This window comes from Lepidothrix coronata, unplaced genomic scaffold (assembly GCF_001604755.1).
Source record: "Lepidothrix coronata isolate B3197 unplaced genomic scaffold, Lepidothrix_coronata-1.0 Scaffold330, whole genome shotgun sequence".
Classification (NCBI taxonomy): Eukaryota; Metazoa; Chordata; class Aves; order Passeriformes; family Pipridae; genus Lepidothrix; species Lepidothrix coronata.
The window spans coordinates 31724-59512 of NW_016690510.1; the positions used below are offsets into that span (position 1 = coordinate 31724).

At 45.2% G+C, this 27789-nt stretch overlaps 1 protein-coding gene across 5 annotated transcripts in view; it reads right to left on the reverse strand.

The window, feature by feature from the left end:
• The window catches only part of SMARCD3 (SWI/SNF related, matrix associated, actin dependent regulator of chromatin, subfamily d, member 3), a 69147-nt gene that overhangs the window by 30473 nt on the left and 10885 nt on the right, over positions 1 to 27789 (reverse strand). For 2 of the 5 annotated variants that reach the window (XM_017838285.1, XM_017838287.1), the window contains 2 exons: positions 3270 to 3487; positions 170 to 212 (listed from right to left, as the gene is read on the reverse strand). In XM_017838285.1, coding sequence (XP_017693774.1) covers positions 170 to 212; positions 3270 to 3487 — 261 coding nt within the window. Of the gene's footprint in view, positions 1 to 169; positions 213 to 3269; positions 3488 to 13964; positions 14160 to 14941; positions 14959 to 15853; positions 15978 to 27789 lie in introns of those variants that run through there. The other 3 variants (XM_017838286.1, XM_017838289.1, XM_017838284.1) reach the window with 3 other exon arrangements.

Genomic DNA, 27789 nt, shown 5'->3' on the forward strand with positions numbered 1-27789 from the left:
TCCCAGCCCCCAGCCCAGCCCCAGCCTGGCTCTCCAGACTTTCACCCACTGCCTACTTACTTTTTAATTAGATTTTTAAACAAAAAGTGAAAGAATTTTCTAAAATCCCTCTAATTACACTAAGATGCTGAACTGATTGTGAAGGGAATAGGAAATGAAAGCGACTCACCCTCTGAGGGAGAATTTTGTCAGCCATCTTCCTCCTCTTGGCACTGTACATTTTTTAAAGAAAAAAACACGTTACCATGGTGACAGATCTAGGAGTAACGAGGCCACCTGCTAAATTATCCTGACATCTCCACATGCTGGTGCACAGCTGTGCATGCATCAGCAAAAGGGCCTCACCCATGCCCAGGACCTCAGACCCCTTCTCTCAGCAGCCTGGGGAGGCAGTTAGCTAAGAACAAATCAGGGCTGTCTGTTATGCATCCTGGAAAGAAGTAGTCTGCAAGTTCTTTGATCACAGCACCTTCTGTGGTGCAGGGTGGCAACGTATGCAAGTGCATGTGCACACGCTGCCTCTGGGTACAGATGAGTGTGCAGGACAGTCTCGTGTGGTGTGCACAGACACCCCTGTGCGTGTGCACATCTGGCTGAGTACCTGCAAACAGCACGTGAACTTGTTCAAACAGACCACACACATTTGTTCAAGCATGCCCAAAATCGAGTGCTGAGGCAAACACACATATATGTGTGCATTTCATATGATGTATGAAAACACACACATGCACACACTTCCCTATGTACTTACACCTGTTTGACTGCAACGGATCTGCACGAGTGACATGCAAAGGTAAGAGGCCTGATGTTTCCATATTTGTTCATCTTTATGAACGCACATGAGGGAAGATGTATGTGCGCCTGCAGCGTATATACACACTGTTTCCATACTCATACATAGGCACATTTCCATATCTATGCTTTGAAAAATACACTTGTGCTCCTATACATACACACAAATGTGTATGTGCCTGAGAAATGATACTGTAGCGAAGATTGTCAAATACACTGTCTTTTGAATTCTTCAGATTCTAAGACCCGTTTGTGGCCACCAAACCTGTCACCCAGCTTTCTCTAACAGGGCCAAGAGGGAATTCAGGCCTTACTCTTCACCTCTGTAATTTGTGAAGCCTTTATCTTAAGCAGTAGATGAATCATTCCATCTATGATAGACAAATGAGAGAAAGCAAAGCACCTGCTGTCTTCATACAGGAAGCCAGTCATCAGCCATGTCCACATAAAAGCTCTTTCCACGCACTGGTGTGACATACTCTCTTCCTATGTTTGTTAATAATAAGCCTGGCCTGAAATACCAGATTCTTAGAGTCTTCCCCATCCCCATATAAGCCAAGGCTGAGGAACTCTTTGTGCCTGGAGGTTCAAACTATATCCTTCCTTGGGGGCAGAAAATTCATCTATACAGTTACATCCAACTTAATAGGTGAACAACGTCCCTTTTTAAAAGTGTAGGAATAATGGGACTGGAATGTTACTCGGTGTGAACCTCCAACACCTTCCACAGCCCACAAATCAAATCTGTACTGAAACACTTCACAGAATCTGGAAGTAAAGGCTGAGCAAGTCCCAGCCTCCCAAAGGGAGCGGGACATGCAACAACCTGCAAAACCCCACAGGCTTGCAGTTAAAAAGCAAGTAACAAACCAACATCCCTAAACAACTTGGGGCTCAACCATTTCTTCAAGAGTCTGTTACAGAAATGAGATTTTTGCCTCCATCAAACCTGCCAAGAAAGGACAAGTACAGCCTCCTTGGCCCATTCGTGCTAGAAGACATAGAACTCAATTACTCCCAGAATTGGACCCAAGGTGCCAGAAAAGCGTGCCTGAAAAAACAGAATGAGAAATGACAGGGAGGTGGAAACAAACAAAGGGAAAACATTCAACACGTTATCTGGAGGGAAGGCATGGCAGAAGGAACAATGCTCCTGAGTACCCAGGGAGCATTGTTGTGAGCTGAGCTCAAGGCAGTAGAGATCACTGCTGGGTCCTAAATCAGAAGCACTGCAGTTAAGAACTGGGGAGGGGAACTGCTTTCTTCTGTGAGTTAGGCCATTAACTTTTAGAAAATACTGTCCTTCAATGCTCCCTGGAAACTAATTAGTGATAAAGTTTACCTTAATTATCCAGCAGGGGCAATTTTTCACTTTATATCCACCCTGTGTGCCTGAAGGCTGGGCATTATTTTCTGCAGTTTCCTGGACAGTATCCTGGGAGGTGCTGTGGAATATGCATTTTGGCTGGTGCTGGGCAAAGCCTCCAAGACACACATCCATCGCTTGTGCTCATATGCTGCACTCACACACATCCTTCTGTGTTCAATCTTTTTCAACCATAATGTATTAATACTCTCAAGATTGTGTCCTTTCCAGATGCATCCCAGATACAAGTATGCCCAAGTCTGGCTTGCTGATCCAAGGCATATAACTTCGACAGAGCAGGGCTCCTGAAGCACTGAGCTTAGAGAGACGTTTTACCTACAACTGGATTCCATGACACTACCAGAACACTGTCTGAAGCTGTACATATACCTATAATGATTTTGCAAAAGGCAGCCCACCTAGGTGACTGCATGTGTTTGGACCACACTCAATAATACTCCAGACTGCTAAGGTCTAATAAGTTGCAAAAAGAAATTAGCTAACTTATTTAAGAGAGAATGCACTCAACAACATACAAAGCAAGCATATTTAAAGAAGACAACTCCTTATAAAAATCCCTCTAATTCTATGAAATTACTTCCTGTGCATATTTCTTTACTTTATAAGTACGAATGTCTGAGACAACTGCAAGTTTTATGGCCACTCTCCTGAGTGACCATAGTACCCGTATTCACATGACCAACCAAAATTCTTTCCACTTGTCTCATTTACAAACTATTCTGTTAGCCAGTCAGAATCAGAGCAACAATACAGAACAGGTAACAATACAATAATTGTACTATATTAGAAGAGAACTGCTCGTTAACTCTAAAGGCTAAATATACTCGAATGATTCATGGCCCAACAAACCTGCAAGGTAAAAGCAGTGTAACTGCAAAATCAGACATTAGTGAAGGTCAGTTTGTTCAAGACCATTCACAAACAAAGTAAAAAGTAAAATCTGCCAATGTTTTTCCTGCTTTAAAAACCTGACAATACGTATATCTTCTACTCTGTCTCATTTGATCTTAAAGGTCTTACCTACTTCTAAAAAGATACCGCTTTTTCTTCCTCAGATTGTCCTCCCGTGTTTTCCTCCCGGAACACTCACCTCCTAGCTCGGTTCTGGGTGGCTTGCTGCTGCTGCTGCACCTGCTGCTGCACCTGCTGCTGCTGGACCTGCTGTGGTGCAGTGCGTTTTCTTGTTGTTTCCATCACAGTCTGGGGCATCCCAGGTCGCACGGAGGGGCTTCCGACGTACGGGGGGCCTGGAGGACCCATGGGAGCCCCCTGATGGGGCATTCGAGCTCCTGATGGCATCCCAGGGCGCTGGAGGAAAAGCGAAACAGAAAGAAGAGCCACTTTAGTCCCTGTTTCTCCAGCTGCCAGGACATTTGTACATCATGAGACACTGGCTCCAGCAGGTTCCCCATTTTGATCGTCCTGACAAGCACTAAGCAGCAACACAAAGCACATGAGCTCTGTGACTGGTGTTTCCTGGACGTCATAAAGAGGCATTCGGGGATAAAGTAGACAGGAAACAGGGATGAAAAATACTAGGCTTGGGAAAACACTCAGTGTTCAGTAACATATCCAGGCCACGCTACAGCTGAAAGCTCTACTTCCAGCCCAAAGGAAACGCCCCATGGCAGCGACGCGCAGCCCAAAGCGGTGCAGCTCATATGCTGCTCAGAGCTGCTCAGCTCCCACTGCAGGCTCCGCACTGCCGAGCAGGCGGCTCTGAGCAGCTGGAGACAGGAGCCAGCACAGGCAAAACACAGAAACACGGCGATAAACATTTTCCATTAAGAGCTTTCTCCTTCATCAACAACGGAGAGCAGCGTAAGTTCATAACGTGACACAAATCCTTTAAAAAAGGTCACGTCTCTGATCAAGCCTTTGAAATAAGGAAAACAATGGAATGGATGTGGTAGTTTGTCAGCAGGCCCTGTAGGCATTCTAAAGCCCTGACATTTATGTTGACTCTGGAGAGACACTTTGGGTCAAATCACAAGCTTAACGTTGCACAAGACACACAGTAAACCCAATTCTAAATCCTACAAGTTTATAGTCATCAAGGAAAAACATCAGTAAAACAATTACCACCTCTAAAATGCAATTTAAAACAGAGAGAAGAGCTTAGTTTCATACTAAGAATTACCAAGATGTTTATTATATGTCTATGTATATGCAAAAATACAGACACACACACTCTCTAGGCATCTGAACCAGGATGTGAATAAGAATAACCATACACAAAAGGCCTTTGAAAGTCAAGTCCGTCTACAAAGTCTTTTAAGGAAATCAAAAGGCAATGGAAGCCATTATGGATAAATAATTGTTTAAAGGATAGAAAAGAGGTAAAAGTAATTGGTTCTGAAAATGAAGGCACACACAAAATTTTGCTGGGCCTCCTGCTTTTCAGCATATTCTTAACAACCTGGGGAAAAAAAAAAACAACAAAAAACAACAACAACAACAAAAAACCAAACAAACAAAAAAAAAAAAGGCAAGGAAGTGAAAAAGTTTGTTGGTAAAGCTAAGTTATTCACACTAGTAGGGACAAAGGCCAGCTTCAAAGAACTGCAGAAGGACTTTATGAGCCAGATTTAACACTTAAAAGGAAGATGCAAATGTATTTCAATACATATTGAAGTGAATGGGGAAAAAACAATTCAAGTATCACATAGAAAGCAATGGGCCCTGAGCTGACTGCTGCCCAGCAGAAGCAAGATCTTGTTTAAACAGACACTTCCAGAAAAAAAATATCAGTTCACTGCTTACTAGAGGTCAAAAAAAGCCATTAAACAAAAGAAATGAGAATGGGGGGAACAGAGAGTATCAGTGTGCCATTGCCCATGGTGTGCCCACGTGGGAAGGCTGTGTGCAGTTCTGGCTCCTGCAGCTCAGTGATGGCAGAGCAGAGCTCAAATAAGGATAAGGAACGGCACAGAAATTCTTAATGTATGGAACTGCATCCATGGAATTAAAGTAAAAGTAACAGTAAATATATTTTCCATCTGGAAAGAGGTGATCCAAGGTGATCTAAGGGGGCATTTGCCAGAGCTCTGCAGAATCAGGTGTGGCCTGGAGAGGGCAGCTAGGGATTGACTGTTCACTGCCCTTGACAGATCAGTGAACCCCGGCCACCAGCAGAGGGGTCAGGCTCTCAGATCACCGAAGGGGTGAGTTTGCCCCACTGTGGCTATCAGGCTGTGGAACACCCTTCCAAAGGGGTGCTAAGGGCATGGAAGACATACCTGGCGCAACAGTTACAGACTGAGAAAGTACCTGGGAGAAGTATACTAGTGGTCTCTAAAGGGGGGTGCCTGCACCCCTGAGGGTATGCGAGCCACTGGAGGTGGCTTTCATTATAAACCAAGAAAATGGTTTGTGCACAGTTAATAAGTTAAATAATAATAATAATAAGTTTATTTCATCTTTATCTCATCCTTTTTATAATTTCTAAATATTTAATTATTAAATATATTATAACAAAACATAATTTTAAATATAATTTGGACCTATATCTCCTATTAACCACCCAAATCCACTGTAGCTCCAGTTCAGTGCCATCCCTGATCACGTCTTGGACCCTCCTTGTGCTTGTATCTACAAAGGAAACCAGAGAAAGGAAGGGGAATGCATGACCAGCAAAGAACCAATATGGGCTATAACTGGTACAGACAGAGAAGCAAGGCTGAGGCATGAGAGTGACCAGCGCAGGAAGGTGAGTTCAGGTGAATTCAGCAAGTGTGCATGTAAGAAACCAGTGGTGGGTGTGGCCATGGAGAGAGCAGCAGGCAGCAAATAGGCAAAACTGCAGCTTTGAGCAAAGCTGGAAACGCCTTCTGCCATGAGCAGGGAGCTCTGAGAGCGGCTGGAAGGGAACAGTGCTCTCCGTTCCCACGTACTCGCCCCCACCCTCTGACCCAGGGAGAGTCAGCAGACAGAAATGGTCCAGAAAATGCTTCTCTCGAGTCTGCATTTAAGATCTCTCTGTCATCTGTCAAGCCACGCACTGTGGCCTTCTTCCAGCAAAGGGCAGACCACTGGGCTGGCTGCTGCCCGTCAGTCAGCCAGGGACAACTGACAGTCTTTCAGAAGAGCTCGGATCCTGAGCACAGCCATCTCACGGACACTGACTGGCCACATGGATCAAACTGCAGGCCCACTCTGCTGCTGCTCTAAAGGATATCTTAAGCCTTGGAGAACCAAGTCAGAAAGCCAAATCTACTCTCAATCTTGGTCTGATGTCTCTGAACTTTCTTCAGTTCCGTTTGTAAAGCATCAAAATAGAGAAATGTAGAGAAAAGACAAACATGAGAACAAGGAGACAGCTCTAGCAAAAGCACGTTTGATCTCATCCCTCCACTGCCTCACTTCTTCCCCTCTGTTCTCATGTTCCTATCTCCGATATCACCCAGAGATAAAGCATTACTCACTACACCAACTCCCTGCTGCAAGCCCACCAGACTCTCAAGATACAGAAATGCTTTCTCTCTCTAAACTCTTATAAAAGAAGAACATAGAAGCAGTACCTTACCTTACCCAAAAGCTTATTTTGCTCTCAAATGCATGTGCAAGTCAAGATAGTGATGGACAATACGTCATATTTTTCACAATACTGACATTAAAAAAAGGAAGTCTTGATACTAAAGAGTATTCCAATATCATTACGGCTTTTGAAAGAGATCTTAGAGGTGCATTTGTCTATGGGTCAGGATCTGTTTCTCCCCTCTTCCTCAGAGGGATGGAATCTGTCCTAATCAAGTAGCATCCACAGGGAAGGCTGCAGTGTCAAACAGCACTGACACATCCTCCTTCCTGGGAAATCATCTATCCTAGACTCCTCTCCCCAGCACATCTCTGTTCTTACCCATAGACCTATCTCCTTTTTACCTACATTGATTCCATTTACAGGTACTACTCTGCACAAACACTGCCCTGGACAGAAAGAATCAAGAAAAGAAAATCAAAAACACCTACAAAATCCTCAGAAAGGGATTGAACAGAGTGGGGAGTCGCTGCATTGCAGTGGAGTGCTGAGCTGCACCTACAGCAATGTCCTGTCCTGACAGGCTCCATCCACCTTGGCGCCACACTGCAGGCTCTGATGGCTCGTGGTGAACAGCCTCTGGATTCTTGTTAAAGAGACACTGACAGATCTTGAGAACAATCACCACCAAGTATTCAAACAGCATATTTTTTAACTAAAAATAGAAGCTACCTTGGCTAGACAACAGACCTTGTCAAGGTGTTACAGTAGCTACCAAAGGGAGCCTACAATAAACATGGAGAGAGACTACTTAAAAGGGCATGAGTGACAGGACAAGTGGGAAATGGCTTCCCACTGCCAGAGGGCAGGGTTAGATGGGATATTGGGAAGGAATTCTTCCCTGAGAGGGTAGAGAGGCCATGGCACAGGTTGCCCCGAGAAGCTCTGGCTGCCCTATCCCTGGAAGTGCCCAAGGCCAGGTTGGACGGGGCTTGGAGCAACCTGGGCTGGTGGAAGGTGTCCCTGCCCATGGCAGGGGGTGGGACTGGGTGAGTTTTAAGGGCCCTTCCAACCCAAACCATTCTATCATTCTATGACTTCTAGAAGGCATAAACATAAGCAGGAGGAGACATCAGATGCTGTCTGGAGGCAAGAATGGGTCACTAGAAGTACATGGAACCCTTAAGAAATTTAAACTAGACTGTTATTGTCTGATGGCAACAGGTTTCTGGCTGCACAAATTGTTTCCCAATTTGATGTGTTATTTCAAAATGGACTCTTAGAAGTACAAGAAATAAAAGTTGTACAAGGCTTCTCTCCTCCCCTGTAACTACAGATGTTACCTCATAAGTTCCTTTTTCTTTAATGTCTATGAATCTTTTAGAGATTCAGTACTGCAATTCTTGCTTCTCTGCCATATTCACCTTTCTCCATTTTCCAAAAGCTCTCACAACCTAGAAGTCCAAGTGGTCCAGGTTCCACCCCTTTTTATATAATGTTCACGACAATCCAAAAGTCTTTAACTTAGAAAACATCCCATTTACAGAACTGTGAATTGTAACGCAAGACAAATGTCAGGGACCATCCTTCTAATTCATGAGTGTCTCTTCACAGCTCAGAGTAATCAGCCACCAACCTCAAGTGGAACATTTGGATGCAACCAAGAAAAAAAACACATTCTTTGGAACAAACCCTATAGATCAGCTTTGAGTTCCACCAGCTTTAATAGACCTGATCACATCATTGCTGTGATCTAACATATGGAAGGGAACCACAAGAATGTGCCTCTTGGCTCTGTGAAAAGGATGGCTTTGGGAGGGAGAGGAAAAACAGAGCTCTGCAGCATCGTGAGAGAGGAGCATTGAGAGAGGAGAGGCTGGTCAAGACCTCACTGTCTCTTCCCTTACAAGAATCAGACAACAGTTGGCAGGATCAGGTAATTCCTTATATAAGATAAGCTGCAAAACTAAAAAATTCCTGACACAAAACACTGAATGCTAAAAGTTTATATGGGTTAAGGAAGACGTCATTGGACTAATGTCCATAAATAAAATCCATATAAAGGCACTACACAGAGGGCAGCTTTGGGTCAGAAAGCTCCTGAGCAACAAATCACAGAGTATTTGTATGAAGAATCACTGAGGTTTTGCCTTGCTCCTGTACTTCCATGCAGCCTTCCATGCTCCCTGCAACCAGGCACACTGAGCTAAATGATCCAGTGTGACTGGTTTTTTATTCCTACAGTATTTATTTTTTTAAAAAAGAGAAGTGCAATTCACACATCCCACAGATCAATTACGTCTGTGCACCTACATTCATCAGCAAATACAAGTTCTTTTAATCAGCAACTCAAATTTGTTTAACAAGCCCATATTGCACAAAATCACACTGATCTCTATTAAAGCCTTGGCTAGAATTAATATCATTTTCTTTTCTTAATTATATGTGAACTTTTCTCTATTTGTCAGCCTGCAATCAGTCCAGGGCTAGGAAAGGACAAACCTTCAGTCTCCACCAGCAGCTTGCTCACACAGTTAAATGCTGTACAAGGTTTTCACTCTACCAGTGCCCTGCAAGTACCTTCCCAATCAAACTCCTTGCCTGCAGTAAGGTCCCTTGATTTCTCCAGGCTGCCCTACTCTCCCCAAACATCTCCTTGTTTACCCCAACAGGGAATACACACACGGCAAACCAGTGCCTCTGTTCAAGGCCCCATTCCCAGAGGATGCCCTCACAGAGAGAACCGCCCTGTGGTAGGGAAGTGGAACAAACTGTCCAAAACCAACAGTTCATGACGCTCTTGTCTAGTTATTCTAGTGTCAGCTGACTTATGCTCTGACAAGACAGTATCGATATCCATGACAGTATAAAAATTACTGGGATATTTTTCATTAGCAAAGCTCTACTTTTTTTCCAACCTCACCATACTCTCCTCACCTCGCTACTTCCAGTAGTGATCTCTACAAATCTGTGACTGGCTGGAAGAAATAGTCACTTTTACCCACTTAAAACAGATCACCATTCAATTTGGGGAAAATATCTTTAGTTCTTTCCATTCTAATAAAACAAACATAATTTTTATAATATACTGAACTACAAGTCCTTGATGTCATCCAGTCCTTTCTCATCTCAAAGAAATATCACCAGTATCTCCATCCTCTTTGAAAGATGTTTACTTCTTTAACCAGTGCCTAAGAATCTCCAGTGACAGAGATTTTACAACCTTCATAATCAGTTTCTATGCTTAGATACTACAAATAAAACAAAAAAAATCCTATTTTCTTATTCATGAAGTCTTCAGAGGCCTCCCACTACTACTGCCCTCCAAGTTCCCATTCTTTTGGCTTGTTAGTCATACAGATTACCAAAGTCAGAAAAACATTCCTGTAAGTATACGCCACGGATTTACAATTGCTTTTGCATTATTCCCTGCCCCACTTCCCAATTAGGCTAACAGTTTACTTGACTTCTTATTAGCTACACACTAAGGCAGATCACAGGACATCCAAGTCTTCCTCCTGAATGGTGACAGTTGATTTAAACCCAGCAACATATCAGAAGATGCAAAATTTGTTTATGAAATTCATCGCTCATCCCCTTTTCCAAATCACTGATAAATCTATTAGACATTCCATACCTATCTTTGGGGCATCAGACCTGTCATTTTGTCTGTTCTAACACTGGCAACAAGTTATTTATCACTATATTATATATTTGTTTACATGCTGGTATGCTCTGAGAACCTTCTTTCGCTGTATTAAATGCCATTTCATTTAAGATAGTTTCTGTATTTACCGTGAAATTCTATGACCAGATTTGAGAGGTAGGTAAGCAAACAACAAGAGGACTGAGGATAAGCAAAGGAGTCAGTTATATCAGTTATATACAGATTTGTATGCATTAGCAATCTTGGTGTGTAACTAATACTAAACTGTAGAAATTAGCAGGAACCATGAAATAACACCTATTAGCAGAAAAAAAATATGGACGAGGACTTATATTGCCACGGAGAGCTTCCTAAGCATAGCACAGAGGGCAAAGACCAAGATGACTATGGGAAAAAGAAGGTGATTTGAACTGACAGCAAGTACATTGTAAATACAGCTATGACTCGGTAGTTAAGAGAGGGACATAGACCTTTACAGGGGTATCTGGTGAATAAAAGGCAAGAAGATTGGCTTTGGAAGGAAGATAAAGTGGGAACCGAAAAAGGACACACAAGCAGATTAAAAAGGTCACAACAACAGGACAAGAAAACGAACCTCTCAGCAGGTCTTGTGTGCAGATGACACAGGCAAGGTCACCAGCACAGGGCACTCAGGGAAGGGGGCTGCAATCGAGTCATAAGAGCACAGATGTCTGGACAAGAGCTTTGACAAGACCTGCACCGTGGACCTTCCCAGGGCTAAACGGGCAGATACCTGTTTGAGTAAGAAAAAAAACCAAAAGAAAGGAACAAAAAAAGATGGGGGTGGGAGGGAGACAAAGGTAGGATCCATTGAAGGGATTCAGCCAGCAGTGAGGCCTATGGTAGGGCCTAGGGGATAGAGGAAACTGAGGAAAGGAATGGCTTGCAGAAAAATTCATAACTTGGTCAACAAAATATAAGGCAACAGCTGGACACCTAGAGAGATGTCATAAAGACTGCCTGAAAGGTACTACTGGATAGCAGAAAACGCATCAATAAAGAGATAAATCAACATAAATGAGGTGATTAAAGCCATATTTATCCATAAAAATGCTAGAAATAGAGAAGGAAAAAAAGAACAAAATACAGGATGAAGCCTTTGGGGAAAAAAAAATCTCTCCCCACAAAAACAATGTGCAAAACAATGAAATAGGAGTAAAAAACATTTTAAAGCACTGTAAAAATAAATAACTGAAAGAAAATTTAACTTTTTTAAGAGCCCAAGTGCTAACTAGAGGTGTAACAAACTATCAACGACTCAAGCAGGAGGAGAATGAAGCATCCAACTTGTGATTTTTAACTGTTAAGAGATTTCACCGTTCAGGGAGATCCTATTTGCCTGGGACAAACAAGGAAGAAGACATCTTCTAAGCTGGCAATATGGAAAAGAACAAAGGCAGGATCAGGTGCACAAGAGCAAAGGGTAAAGTGACCTTACCAAAGGAACATATGTTTTCAGAAAGATCAAGTGAGTCCAGAAGCTGACTGCCCTTAGAAAATGCTGCAGAATTACCCTGTTCATTTAAGTGCCCACAGAGCAAAAAAATATTTCTCTCAACATTCTACCATTATTTGCTTCTCCAGATTTTTTGAGGGGGTAAAGAAAATAATTTTCAATAATCAAATTAAATAATGTTATCATAGATAGAATAAAAGTAAGTCATTTGAAGAGAAGACTGGTTCCTGAAATTAGAGCAGAATCTGACTCCAAGGAATTCCACTAAAGTTTGCTATGTAACTTGATTTTTCAAGGAATTAATTCAGATGTTGACACACTTTGGGTGGTAATTAAATGCAGGAGCCAGCACTATGTAAACTCAAGGTACTGGCTGGCATGGCACATTCTCTAATTTGGTAGGATACAAGGCCTGAAGAGATAAAATGAAGTTATAGCTTTTTTCATCTTTTTTAAATAATGGAAGAGTGAGTACCCCAACCCGTGCTATGATCAAAATGAACCTGAGATCAGGAAGAAACTAAAGGAAAGAACAAACCAGGCAACAAAGCAGAATTAAGGGAGATGCTAATGGAAGAGAGGGTGATACAAGAGATGTTCAGGCCCCAGAATAACAGCCAAGAAGCCTCAGCAACAAGGAGCAGGAAGATGACAAACACATGCAGATATTCCAGGCTAACACATACATTCAAGTAAGATGCCACTAGCAACAAAACTCCCATGGCAGAAAAGGCAGACTTTCCTGGCATCCAAATAAGTAATGGAAATGAGTTCGGCTATATTCATTCTGTTATGAATTAAAATTTCCCAGGCTTAAGAGGCCTCCATGCTGCTTTCACATGAAGCCCAGCTAGATGTGGAATAAGCAGATTCACATAACTATTTTTGCTGCTCTTCTTGACACTAAACAAGATCACTGGTGGGCAAATGTCAAGAGAAACTTTGGAAAAGGCAAAGCCATCCCATCTGCCACACTCACAACTTTCCTATGGTTCTGCCCAGATACAGCCATCCTGATCCAGACCACCCTGATGAACCCACATGTCGCCAGCAAAACCACTGCTCCCACCTGCCCACCTGCCCTTCATCAGCCCCAAAGAGCCACCGGGCTGTCCTGTGCACTGGCACATCACCTCTCCACGGCTCTCACCAACACAGAATGCCACCTCAAAGTTCTTAGCCTCTCAAGTCCCACCATATCCAGGATCTGCAGGACATGCGCAAGATCCCGCACAGCTGGAGTAAGCTTGAATCACGGAGACAACTCGGGAGCCTGCAGTGAGCGCCACAGACTTCTATGATCTCTGCACAAGAGCCCCCCCACCTGATGTCTTCAAAAAGGTGTCACAGGAGGTGCCAGATTCCTCAAAAGAGAAACACGGGGGACTATCAGCATTCAAACAATATCTGCATTCCTTGGGGCTCTTTAACAGCCTTATTTGTTAAATGTGTATCAATACCAAAAATCCAAATGTTATAAATGGTGACTGCTCTCAAACACAAGAGTCATTTAAAGAACATTGTTTCCAATGGCAGCAAAACAGGGTTAGCATTTCCCCTTAAATGGAGATCGAAGACCTGATTCTTAAACATAAACTGGAACATTTTTAAAGACATGAAGGATTGCTTTAATTAAGCATGGCACCCTGAAATTCTCTCGTGGGTGAGTTCCCATAGACTGTTACAGATCTGCAGAGCTAATCTCTTCAAGCCCCTGAAAGTCACCTGTTAAGTAGCCAGAGGATACATACGAGCCAAGATTGGAGACAAGAACCAGAGGCAGCACCACAAGGCTTCATCAGGCTTTCATCAGAATTGTTTTTCAAAACACAAGTTTGATTACAGAACAAAGTGTCCTACAAGCCCATTTGGGTTAGATCCAGTGCAGATTCTGCACCATGATCAGACTTAAAAGCATGCTATTCGCCATTCATGGAGAATCACAGCAAAAAGCACAGCACACATCCCCCCAGACACAAGCCTATATTATCAATGAATCAGTGCCTATGCTGGGGGCTCCACAGACCCCTATGTTCTCCTGGCGAGGCAGCTACCAGCGCCCCAGGAGCACACAGCAGGAGCCGATCCAGCCCAGCACAGAGCCTCCAGTTTCCACTCATCCCTCTATTCAGAGCCAGCCAGCTCACTAACTTTCCCGACTCACCACCCCATGGACCAGAAACTCAAAAAGTTTGCTTTTCGTAGCTTTGCGAGCCCCTCCTGTAACTTCGTCTGTAGCCATCAGGGTCTGCTCAGCCTCTCTCACTCTCTCTCTTCCTCTTTCTTTCCCTTTTCTGCCTTTTTCTCCAACTCTCCCCTCTGAGTCCTGCTGGGCTCTCACACTTCTAATAGCGCGGAGTGGGGAGGGGGCCCCTTCAGGGCCTTCCTGACGGCCCACTCGCACTCAGCCTCAGCTGCTGCATTCCTCCACTGATAAGCCAGAAATAGTTTGTGCTGCCGGGCTCTGTCTGTTTACTCTGCAGGGACAGAAAATCCAGCTTTTTAAACCTCTCTGTCCAAACAGCAGAGATAAGCAGGAGGCAAATTGAAAACACATCTCAGCTTTTCCATGGTGGTGCTGCAGCCTCTCCTCCTCTGCACTGGGGATAGGAAATTCTGGGGCAAGAGGAAGGGGGAGGGGGCAACTCCAGCAGTGACAGAGCTCAGCACCTCACAGAGATGTTTTCCCACTAGAAAATGCAGCAGGCGAGCAGTGAGAAACAATGGTTTTCCCTTGCTCCCACTGCTCCTCCCGCACTGCATTTCCAGGCCCTTTCCCCAGGGACCTGGCAGGCAGCACACAGAAACATTTGCTGGCAGCATTTCCAGCATGAGAGACGAGAACTAACCCCTCTGGACAAGAGAGAAGCAGCGGGAGGCAGGAGCTGGGAACAGGGAGGGACAGCATGTGGGAGCGAGGGGAAAGAAAGAGTGTGAGAGCGGCGGAGGGAGGGGGCAGGGGGCAGCATGGCGGCACAGCTCCCGACTCGCCTCCACGCTCCCGCGCCCACCGCTGCTCTCCAGTGACCGCCCTCGGGATGCCCTGGTACCACTGCGACAGATCCATGAGAGACCCCAGGTGACTGACAGGCACGGACAAACTATTAACACCACAGCTGCCGTGAGACATGAGCAGCTCACCGATTGTCACACAAAGCCCTGCACAACAGCGCGTGGCATCCCAGGAAGCTGCTAGGAACGGAGCCCACGGGCCACCCAGGGGAAGGGGGAAGAGAGCAGCAGACAGCCCCCGTGCGGCCCCGGAGGGCCGGGGGCGAGCGCGGCGCTGGCGGCACGGCGGCCATTCCATGAGCAGAGCGCAGCTTCTCCATGATGGCCGAGCCCGCAGTGGTGGCCTGGGGCACCGCTCTGCCTCCCGACAGCTCTCACAGCTCCCCGTGCCCACGGCTCGCAGGGGCCGATGCTCCGCGGCCTGCCTAGCACAGCAACGGGCGACATGTTGCCAGGTTACAAGAGGGGGTTATTCTCTTCCTCTGCTTGAAACTCTTGTCTGGGGGCTGTGACTTTTCTGGCAAGACTGCAAACAGAAGAGAGTCGTATCTGAAACAAATAAATAAAATTCTGCCCTCAGCCAGTAATAAAAACAAGCACAGAAAAGACACTGCATTGTCCAGCAGTGAAGTGCAAGCCGTGAAGATCACATGGCCTTCTGCACATGGGGATGGAGACAGCGAGCTCCATTGATTTTTAGGGTCACCCCAATCCAAGTGCCACTGTGTGGCAACACCCATAGGAATCACAGAAATTCTGGGAGGGTGGGCACTGTTCCCCCTCTCAGCCTCTCAGAAGGAACATGCTAAGCAAAGTAACATGGCCTTATTCAGTGCTTCAACTATTCCTGCAGTTCTAGCTGAACTAAAGGCACGTGTAATCTGGAACCAACTGCTATGTGTCTGGTGGACGTAGTAATGTCGGATTAACTCATCTGAAGGGTTTTTTTCCAACCTAAACGACTCTGATGCTACACGCCAGCACAGCTGGCAAGGCAGTGTCAGGCCAGCATCCGCTATGTTTTTTAGATCCCAGACTCACACAGAAATGCTGGCTCCCATCGTGTGAGCCCCCTCCCTGCTCCCGGCAGACGCCGTGCATTGTCCTCACAGGCCGCACTGGCCGGCGGTCCGGGCGGGCGGGTCACCGGCCCGGGCCTGTGCGGATGCGGCCGTTCCCCTGCTCGTCGGGCGCCGTGCGGACCCTCACCGCGCGAAATGGCACCACGGCGGGGCCGCAGCGGCTCCGGGCCGGCAGCCGCCGTGACGGCCCCGCCCGCCCGGCGCGGGAAGGGGCGGCGGCGGCTCCGAGCTCGGCGCGGCGCGCGGTCCCCCCTCGCGTCCCCCCGCGCTCCGCCGCCAGCACCATCGGCACCGAATGGCAACGGCGCGCCCGGCACGGGCAGGGCGTGCGCCGGCCGCGGTCCCGGGCGCGCCGCGGGCGGGCGGGCGGGGGCCGGGCCGGGCCGCTGGCCCCGAGCCGGGCCGGGTCGGGCCGGGCGAGCCGGACCGCGGCCAGCGGAGCGCGGCCCCGCGCCGGGCGCGCGCATGCCCGGCGCGGCCCCGTGAAGGTCAGCGCGGGCCGGCGGGGACGCGCGGGCGGGAGCGGCTTAACCCCTTCGGCGCCTTAACCCTCAGCACCGCCCGGGGGCCGTGTCGGGGCCGAGAGCGGGGCTGGGGCCGCGCCGCCGCCGGAGAGGGAGCTCGGGCCGGGGCCGTGCAGGACAGGGCGGGGTTGGGCGGTTCCCGGGACGGACGAAGGCACGGAGCCCCGGCCCTTTGTCCCCCCGCCGGGGCGTGCGCTTGGCTGCGGGTTTTTCTTATTTCTCTCCTCAGCACTAGATACAACAATGAGCCGCAGCTGCCCCATCTCCGGCGACAGGCACTGATTGCTTCCTGGAGCAGGAGGACATCTGCTACGAATCTCAGCTGAACACCAACCATACAATATGTATTGTAATCTACCTGGTTGTTCTTAACAGGCATCGAATAAACACAGTCTTGGAACGTCAAATTCCAAGGCCAGACATTACAATAAAAGATCGGCAGACTCGCTTTAGCCATAGACTGCGTAAAAGTAAAAAAAAATAAATCGTAGTAATAAAAACTCAGCTCTAACTTAGTATGATTTTAGTTCTCCAAGTACTTTAGAAAATAAATCAGTAGAAGCAGCTCTTTTGTTTTGCAAATGGAAAATAAGGTACAAAAATGGATGGAAGTGACTTGCCCAACATCACCTAGCTGAGAATGAAACCCATTTCCTGTGATTCTTCCACCCTCCACAATAGTGTCCAGGAAAACTACTGTGCCAGGCATTTGCACAAATGGATAAAGGTTACAGTGCAAGAATGTCTTCTCCCATGTTAAGAGAAACAGCATATAATTTAATTTTAAAATGTTTTTCTATTTTCCCAACTTTTTTTTTCATACAACTGTAGGAAATAATTGTCAGTGTTCTTTAAAAAAGTTCATGGTTCAACCCAAGTGTTCCCCGGCTCCTGCAAGTACCCAGCCATCTCTGGCCTGGAAGATCTCCGTGCCATGGGGCTCCCTACAAGGCTCGTGTTTCTCCACTGGTTCTTGGAGGCTGAGCAAGCACTGGGGTCAGTTCATGCCACCAGCTGGTCACTACCAGCAGGTCACTACCAGCTGATCACTACCAGCTCACTTCATGCCATGTTCCCAGCGTGTCTGATTTCAGAGAAAGGCTGACATCCTTCCTCAGTACCTCCTGGGCCCCAAGAGCCCACCTGGTCTCCTGGGTGTGTGTGCTTTCGTTTTACTTCTGTGCTGTTACTCAGGCTTTTCAGGCTGTTAAACTACAATGGTCAGGTTAGAAAAGAGAAGAACCAAGTTGTTGTTTTAGGGACACAGACTTGCAGCTGTTTGCAATTTTTTGATCTGTGGGTAGTTACAGAAGTACATGAAGGTGCTGGTTTCCTTAAGCAGGCATGGTTTCCCTCATCCAGTTTTCATTAAAGTCAGCAGCGCTCTGTTCACTGAAACTCAAAATATTCCCAACAGTTTTGGAATTGATGCAATATGGCACAGAAAACATGCTGAAACCAGACAGAAAATATCCAAAGATTGAGGCTCTGCTTAGTCTAAAGAAATGACCACTTATTCCTGAGTTCAAAATTACTCAATATGCTCATAAACAGTACAGATAATGAACTAGAGAACATGCTTATTAAATTTCCTAGCAACATATGGTTTGGAGGGGTTACAGGTTTGCTACAAGAGATTATTTAAATTAAAATCCTGAGAACCTGGAGATATGTCCTGTTTTTTCAAACCACAGTTCAATCAGAAACAGTGCAAGGTTCCACATCAGAATAGAAATCAACAATTGTCTAAACAGAAGATGGGGGAAAATTGGCTAAAGAGTTTTTTTCCAAAGAAATATCTGTGGATATAATAGATCATAAAATAAATGTGAGTTATCAATATGATACTGACACAAAATAAGCAGATAAACCCACAGAAGAGCAGGAACTGCAGGAATGCTGCCCCACTGCGCTCATCCCCTTGGTGGCAGCATAAGCAGTGTCAACGATACTCTAGATTCTTCTTTTTCTCCTCATTTTGTCTCTCCTCCTTCCCTGCATCCCTTGAGCTCTCTAGGGCACAAGCTGTCCCAGCTCAACACTTCTCTGAGGCTGCAAATTAAATTTTGCCAGAATTGCAGAGGAACTCTTCCAAAGCAATCCTGTTGTGGTATTAATTGTCAGTGTCTCAACCAGACCAGCCTTTGCACTTGCATCTCTGTGCATTAGAGGAAATGTGGGAAACAGCAGCATGGTTCAGGGGAGAACAGTAAGTGACAAGAACTGTTAGGCCCAAAAAATAAAGAGAAAACAACAGTCGTTAGGTATCCAAAAGGGTGCTGAAAATAAAGGGAAGAGCTGCTCCCCATACACACAGTACAGGAAATAATGGATTAAAATTTCTCCCATGAAGATTTATGTTCGATATTAAGGAACAGCACAACAGTGACACTAGAGATGTTCTGGGATAGTTTGTCCAGCAAGGATGGGAATCTCCATTGCCAAAGATCTTTCAAGAATGGGTTAGACTAGCATCTGTCCAGAGTAATGTAGGTGGTGTAAATTCTGACTTGGGGCAGGACAAAGGACCAGATGACTTCCAGAAGTTCCTTTTGCCTTATTTCCCTATGGAAACTGTATGGAATTTCATAAGACAAAGATAAGCCTTTTTTTTCTATGCAGAGTAGTTTGCCTTGACAGATTTCACAGATCTCATGCAAAAAAGTCTAAAATGATCAAAAATTTTTTTTTGGGGGGAAAGTACACATCTGATTGTAATGGCAATGTAAGAATGAGGAATATGCATATGCCGAATGCTACCAGTTATCCTTCGGGGATTCCCAAGTGCCATACAGCTTTTATACTGCGGCTTTTTCCTCTCTCCTGGACTCCCAGATCTTGCATCACTGTCCCACAGACCCTTCTTTCTGTTAGGCCTTTCCACTGTTTCTAAAATCTGTCTGCAATGAAGAAATAACACAAGCAATTTGCAGTACACATCGAGAAAGAAAGAAGACTTGAAATAAAGGCAAAAAAATTAATAAGTGAGGGCAAAGAAAAGTGTTTGTCTCAGTTTTCAGAGGTTCCAAACATTATGCTGCAGAGGTAGAGAGATAATGACAAATTTACCTCCTGACCATTTTAAAAGTAATCAAAGGCAACAGCAGGGATGACAGGAGATGGAAATATATAGATAATACTGTAGGATGCAAAAAAATGAGTCATCAGAATTATCATGTCATCAACCATACTTGTATTTTAGCCAGCTCTGTACAATTCTGCATGACCTCATGGTAAGCTGTCCAGCCCTATTCTACCTTTACCTCCACTTTTCCCTGCTCAACAAACCTCCTTTACACAGCCTGTGCAGGGACAGCTATGCACAGTTCACACACCTGAGCAAAGAACCAGAGCTCTGCAGGCAAGGTCACAGTGCCCATCTGCTGACCTAGGGCAGGGCAGAGCCGAGTGTGAGAGGTTAGCAGGAAGACTTTGGTCCTGCAAGGAGAAGAGTTGGCAGTATGGATTTCAGTTTTTCAAAAGTGAAGGAAATAGAGGAATTCTTGGTGGGAAATCCTGGTGGAGCAGAGAAAACGCCTATCAACAACTACCTCCAAACCAACTGCCCCTAGTCCAAAAAGTAAGTATCTTCCCTGTATTTGATGGTTAGAACGATGACTTTGGGGTATGTTTGTAGGAGCATCATAAAGGATTCACCTGCTGTCATCCACTGACAGGAAGCAGCTGAGGGAACCGCTGGGTCAGCAACTGGGAACTGCTGGTTCTTCCCTGTGAGGGTGGTGATCCCCTGGCACAGGCTGCCCAGAAAAGCTGTGGCTGCCCTATCCCTGGAAGTATTCAAATCTTGGCTGGACAAGGCTTGGAGCAACCTATCTACTGGATGGTCTTTAAGGTCCCTTCCAAACTAAACCATTCTAGGATTCTCTGATTCTATGTATAATCAATAGCAACCATGTCACATATAACCCTTTCTGACATAAATTTATTGCACAGCACTTTAAATTCATAGGGGACAGCTGCTATGAATTCTTGAGTTTTGTATATGTAGCTATTTCCATTTATTATTTTCCCAACATTATCCTTAATGGTTAATTTTTTGTCTGATGTTTATGCTTTGAAGCATTTCTACACAGCAGTCACACCCACACTCGACTCCTCCTTTTGTCAGACTAAACAAGTGAAACTGTTATTTGTTCTCTTAAAATTGAGTGCCCATTTCTCATCATTCCATCAGCCTTTTTCCTGTCAGTCCCAGTTAACCTGGCTAGAATGAGAGCAGACAGAACTGCACCTCCAGTCTCCAGGCCACATCCTTGTGTGGCATTAACAGTTCTCTCACCAGCAGAAATCTTCCAAACCTCTCTAGGCCCACAGCTGCCTTCCACAGCATCCTGGCAGTGACAACCTCGCATTCTCCTACGCATGGACTGATATACTGGGCTGTTCTTCCTTCCTAATCACTGCCATTAGACCACGTCTTGTGTACAGTGCTGACTCCTGGGACAGGACCCCAACCACCAGATAGCAGCTGCTTTCTGTTTGTGCAGTTGAGAGTCAAGTGGTTCTCCCCATGTAACTATAACTATCTATTTTGCATCATCAGCAAATTTAGTTATTAGACTGCCTATTTTTGTGCTGTGGGCATTACTGAAAATATTAAATTACATCAATTCCAAGGCAGGTCCTGAAGAAACTGCAATGTCTTTTGTGTCTTCTTTACTGAGCTCTGTACCTATGCTGCAGTTCTGCTACTACCTCTCTTCTGAGTCTCAGCCAGATTTTCAGATAGCACTGTATCAAAGGCTTCACCCAAGTCTACACAACTAAGACATTAATTCCTTTGTGTAGAAAATTAGTTATCTAAGAAAGAGTAGGTTAATAAACTTAGGATGCTTTTTCATACCATGCACATGCTCCTTGTGCTCAGTTATTTTCTCTTTTAAAAATCATTCTTTAGCCTTGCATGGACTTAGTTGCAAGTAAATGCAACTGCCTTTAGTACTCTTCTCCTTCTGTTTTTTAAGAAAACCTACAGGACTGCCTGTTTGTCAGGAAAAACAAATTTAAAGTCCGTTTTGATTAATATTAGTAATGCTAGGAATTATGTCCTATTCTCACTGAAAATCATTTGAAAAGTGTCTATAGTTTAAGCAAATCAATAGTAAGTAAATATAGACTGAAGGATGTATTAATATGCAAAGCTGCATAAGAACTGAGCACTAGGAGGCTGGAGAAAGCACAGAACCAAAGAAGGAAAACAGAGCAATCTTGGCATGGACTGTCTCATAAATCTAGCTCACACTTCAACTGCACTGGTAGAACAATTAACAGGGGAATACAACCACATCAGCCTTAGAGCATGGTGGAACTGAGAGCAAGGAATAGTAGTAATCATAAAAAAACTGCATTGCCAGACAAGCCCAAATGTCTTTTTAAATTATTTTATTTGGCAGAATAATTGCAACAATTACAAACAGGTTACTCCAAAAAAGTCAATCTCAAATGGTACCTGATTACAGCAAACATCAATGGCTTTGGAAATTGCAGCCAGTGGGAAATGGCAAATGTGACTTAAAGGCAATATAGTAAAACATCATTATATGCCTGAAATTCTTAATAGGAACATAATTTGTATGTAATTTGTATGTAACATTACTGAAAGTTTATAAAGAAATAATAAAAACAAGTGGAAGGAAAGTGGCTACTAAGGACTCCAACTGATTGTTACACACAGATTGTTTTACCATCTTCAAAGATCTAAGAGACGGAAGTAAAAGACATGCAGATTAAATCCTCACAAGAAGATTTTGGAGAAGTTTCACAACTAGCCAAGACAGAGGATAAAAACCCCCCTCAATTGGGCCTAAAATGTTAGACAGGAGATTTAAGCTGGAAAAATTCAAGCTGGTGGTGGAAGATAAATCCTGAGGTGGAAGAACTGCACTATGTCTGTTGAGCACGTAGGATGGTTTGCTAATCTTTTCAGAGTCCATTCACCCCGTACATAAACACATGTATGAAATCACAGCACAGCAGTTTGTGGCACCAAGACACGATCACGGCGCTTGGGCTCCAACTGGGCTTTCAACTGAGGCTCCTTCTGAGCGACATTGTTTGGCAGCAGTGGAACCGTCTGGCTCCAGCACAGCACAGCAGTTTGTCTGCTGTCTCCCTCACCAGAGCGCAGGCACAGTGGGCTGGCAGCTCCCAGCTCAGAGCACAGCCTGCCCTCAGCAATGGGGTCCCAGCAACGCACTGTGTGGGACCCCAGGAAACAGCACGTTGGAATGACAGGGCGCATGAGTGGGGGAACAAGTTACTTGTTAAATCAGCTTCAAAACACAGGCAGAAGAAACATAAGTTGAATCATTATGGCATTCAGTGCTTTTCAAAACAAAAGTTTACGGTGGAGAACAGAAGGGCTTGTTTGTGCGTGGCCCTGAACTGTCAGAGGGAGAAGGGGCGTGTGTTCTACCTTATGTCACATCCTCTGCCACATGTCACAATTCTTCCCATTCTTGGGATTCGGTAGCTTCTGATGCCTGAGAGTATGAGGAGGTACAGCTAAGAACAGTGTAGTCTCTGACCTTTAGAGCTCTCAGATGAAGTTAACAGATGGAAATAGAAGGAGCCCAGTGGAACAGAGAGCACCAGTCATCCTGACAGGCAGGGACTTGGCACAGCAGCTGTCTGGCTACACTTGTTTGGAATAGCCACCAAATTCCTACCCTGTGCACCCCATCCTTGGCACCTGTTTTCTGATCAATTTACACCCAGCCTGCAACTTGAAACCATAGAAACAATGCACTTGTGGGGGATTTTGAGTACCCTGTTCTCTCTTGGGAAATAACTATGGTTCCTTCTTCAAAGAGATTCCCTAGTGCTCCAGTGCCACAGCCAAGCTGGTACATGGACATATGATACAGCAACACTGAGTGTTAGTTATAAATAGGATGCCAAATAATAGCACATAAATCTCTGCTAAGGTTATAGAGAGAAAGGCTTTCTAAATTATTAGTTAAAAGTCTGAGATACCATGAAAATTAAAAAAAATATTTCTTTAAATTCCTTTAGTTAAGATCTTGAACATTAATTTCCACTAGGGTATTCACCTAATCTAAACAAGCACAAAACAAACTTAAAAAATTAGTGAAAAGTTGCTGTAATGGAAGGTTAATCACTATTATTCCAACCATAAGAAATACAGGGAGCAGAATCTTGCCCAAGAAATATTAAACACAAAAAAAAAGCTTGTTGTATTTCTGTTCTTCAGAAAAACTTCTTTTGTATATCATGTAACTGATTCTTTCTTACTGCATCCAATCTTTATCAACAATTCCTCTTGGCTGATTTTTTCTTAACACTTACTCCTTTTTTAATTTTCAGTTTCTCCACTTCCTTCTATTTGAGTCAATCCTTCCTTTCCCCAGTTCAAGCTCCTGCCATTGCATATCACACCACTGCAATTCTGTCTTTTCTGAACTTGGCAAATACTTTTTTCACTCTGATTTAAATCCACCTGGAATGCCACTGGCAAAAATTTGCTCTGAAACTGTCTAAATGCCAAAAACAGGAGTAAAAAGGCCCAATTCTGTATCACTCTGCCTGATGCGTTTGCTGATTTTACCATGCCCTGCACCTGCTTTGCCACACACTTCTCATGCCACTCAACTCCAGGATGCCTTGTCTTGTCCAAAGAGTCAATAGTCACAATTCCCCATGAGAATTAATTTAATAAAAATCAGTTGCAGACCTACAACTCTTGTTATGGCCTTATTTTAAGGCTTAGCATTGATCTCCCCTTATCCTTCAACTCCATTTGTCTACCAAAGGACCAGTGCTGTGAACCCTCTTGCCTGCCTGCAGGACACAGTTCTCTGACATTTCAAACGAGACAAAGCCCTGAAGAACACCCAGAAAATGAGTGTTTTGTCTGGCAGCTGGTAAAGAATGGATGACATATAGCTCAAATACTTAGTATTTCAGCTCCTGATCCTGTTGCAGTCTCCCAGAATAAAAATGGTCAGGATCCTCCCTGCAACAAAGCATGTGAGATAGCAGGAAGCAGTCAAATGCTCTTTCTGTCATTTGCCTCTGGCTGGGGGACAGAAAGCCCTCACTCCCTCTCTTCAGATTGATGAAGCTGTGATGTGTTCTCTTGATTCCTACAACAGCACAGTGTCTGCTCCCAGAGTGACAGCCCACCTCTCCCTCCTCACAGGAAGCTTCCAATCATCCACACACTGTCACTGATGCTCTCTGACCCCTTTCCATCCTGAACATGCACTGAATTCCAAGGTGACTAGAATCACAGCACAGGACAGGAGTGCTGTGATGGCTGAAGACAGACTTTCTAGGAAGGGCAGGCTGGGGGCGAGGAGGGGGAGCTGCCCTTCAGCCGAGTGCAGCTGGAGCACACAGAGCTCCACCTTGGCATGGACAGAGAATCAGCTGAGAGCTCAGGGCCAGAGGTAGGGCCAGAGTTAGGAGGCAGACTAACACGTACGCTGTGGTGGGTGTCTGCTCTGGACCACCTGCTGCAGGTGAAGTAGTGAGACCACAGACAGCAGGAAAAATCCCGAAGTTCACAATCTCTCGTCTGTGGTCCTCATGGGAGACTTCAGCCACTCCAGTATCTGCTGCAGGGATAACAGAGCGAGGCACAAGCAATCCCTGAGGCTTCTGGGGCACACTGAAGATGACTGAGGAGCAGACAAGGACAGGTGGCCTGCTGGACATGCAAGAACTGGTCAGGAATGTGAGGGTCCAGAGCAGCCTTGACTGGACCACGAGATGGAGCATTTCAAGAACACAAGAGGACGAAGCAGGGTAGAAAACAGGATCACAGCCCTAGACTTCTGGAGAGCAGACGTTGACCTATTCAGGGATCTGACTTTGAGTTATGGCCTTGGAAAGAAGAGGGTTCCAGGAGATCTGGTTGATTTTCAAAGATCATCTCCTCCAAATTCAAGACTGCTTCACCCCACAGGCAGGAAAATAACCAAAAGCAGCAGGAGGCCTGCATGCATGAACAAGGAGCTCCTGACTGAGCTCAAGCATTACAAGAGGCCAAAGCAGGGACAGGTGACTCAGGACGAATACACTGTCCAAGCATGCAGGGGTGCAATTAGGATAACAAAAGCCCACCTGGAGCTGAATCTGGTGAGGAACAGGAAGGGCAGACAGAAAAGCTTTTACAAATATCTCAGCAGTAAAAGACAGACATGGAAGAATGTGGGCTTACTTGGGAGGGGACTTGCTGAGAACAAACACAGAAAAGGTTGAAGTACTGAATGCCTTCTTTGCCTCTTTCTTTACTGGCAAGATTGGCCATCAAAAATCCCAGGCTTCTGAGACAACTAAGAAAGTCTGGAGCAAGGAAGACTTGCCCTAGGTGAAGGAAGACAAGATTAGGGAATGTTTAAACCAGCTGGACAGGTTTTTACTTAAAAAAGGTGGCCTAGAGACCAACTTCATTCCATCCCTGCAGATATTCAAAAGTTCACTGAACTTGATACTCAGCAAGTTGTTCATGCTGATCCAGCTCCGAGGAAGAAGGCTGGACCACACTATTTCCAGAGGTCCCTTTTAACTTCAACCATTCTGTGATTTTATGATTCCTCTCAGGAAAGATTTAAGCATTACGAGAAATTCAGTCAACTTGCCCAGTCAACATGCAGTTGATTCATGGGAGGAACCGCAGCCTGGAGACTGGAGCAGAAACAAGGCAAAGACAAAACACCCAGAGTGCCCTTACCTGGAAGCATATATGCCAGTTCAGGAACAGCAACTGGAAATGCTTTTTACCTTAACAGGTAGGTATCAGGGGGCAAAACAGTAACATAATGAAGGTAAATAATATATTTCTATTTTGCTATCCTTTAATGCAGGACTAGGAAGAAGCTACTGGAATGAAAAGCAGGCCATTGATGAAAAAAAATTAAAACAAACACTGCTTAGTAATACCTATAGGAAATGCATAGAAATGCATGCAAAATGCTACTTCTAAAATAATTTTCCCAGTTCATCTCTTTGAAGTGATCACCGTTCCCATAGTGCTTCTGCATCCCACGCCTCATATTTAAAAAAGATAAAAACATCAAACCATGCTTGCATCATACTTCTGGTCCCTGCTAAATATAAGTTTGCTCCCTTAGAAGAGCATCAGGGGGGTTTAGAAGTTGTGCCTATTACACATAATTTTTTCACTGTATTAGCAGTTCTTATGTGGTGGATCTAGTGCAGGTAGACCTGTCAGTGCCTCTGCAGAGTTATCCTCTTCTCCTTTCAGACACCAGAAAGGATTGCTGAGATGCAGACACCCTGCATTTACTTTGTTTCCTGTTTTTCAGATTTGTCTGTCCACTCCTCTGAAAGAATCAGTATCAGACACTCTCTGATGCCTCTCTGGATAACAAAAGTCCTGCTTTTCTTATGGAGGGCTGCAAAGAAGTCTTTAATGCTGGCAATTAGGGACTCAGGAAGGAACTCCTCAGATGGAACAACACAATCTGTTTTACATAGGGAGCAGGAACAGTACCACATTATTGCAGCTCACTCCTCCTTTTCAGATGCAGGATCAGAGCACTTGAATGTGCCAACAGCCTCTGCTCCAGGTATGAACTACAAAGAGCTGTGAGCCTTTGCTGCTGAGCTCTGCACAGCCTCCCTGAGCAGCCTTGGTCCATTGCCATGGGAACAGACACATGCCTTCCTGTTGCCAAGGAGACAGCCACTGCTTTTAGAGACTGGTGAACACTGTGCCCAAATCATTTCAGCATCTTTAAGATCATAAGGAGCTTTATACAGTCATAATCACCTCCCCCAGTTATACACATCAATCATCCTCCCATTTGTATTTTTCAGAAAATGTTTTAAGCATTTTGCTATAATACGTCAGATTATGTCTAATATCTGGTTTTGATATCAACGTTTAAAATGACACTGCCAACCTACACACCTCTGTATGCCTGCAAATCTTTTCTCCTGTTCTGTAGCTCTTCCAATTCACTCTCACTGATCTAACATGCAGTAAAACTGATTCCTTCCTCTCCTTGGGTTTCCTGCGGTCTAGACCTGTGATTCCAGACAAACTGGTTGGTAAAGCCAGTGTCCATTTGAACAGGTCTGTAAAGGCGGGCTCTGTACGCTGGAGGCCTCAGGGTGGCAGTGCCGGACAGCAGCACGTGGCAGATTCCCGCTGGCAGATTCCCGCTGTGTTCCCGAGCTTTGCTGTCAGCGTGGGAGCAGCTCTGTGCACCCGGGGTCAGCACGGTCACTACAGCTCAGCATGGCCAGGGTCAGCAAGACCACTGCAGGTCCATACAGCTGGGGTCAGCATGGCCACTGCAGGTCCATACAGCTGGGGTCAGCATGGCCACTGCAGGTCCATACAGCTGGGGTCAGCATG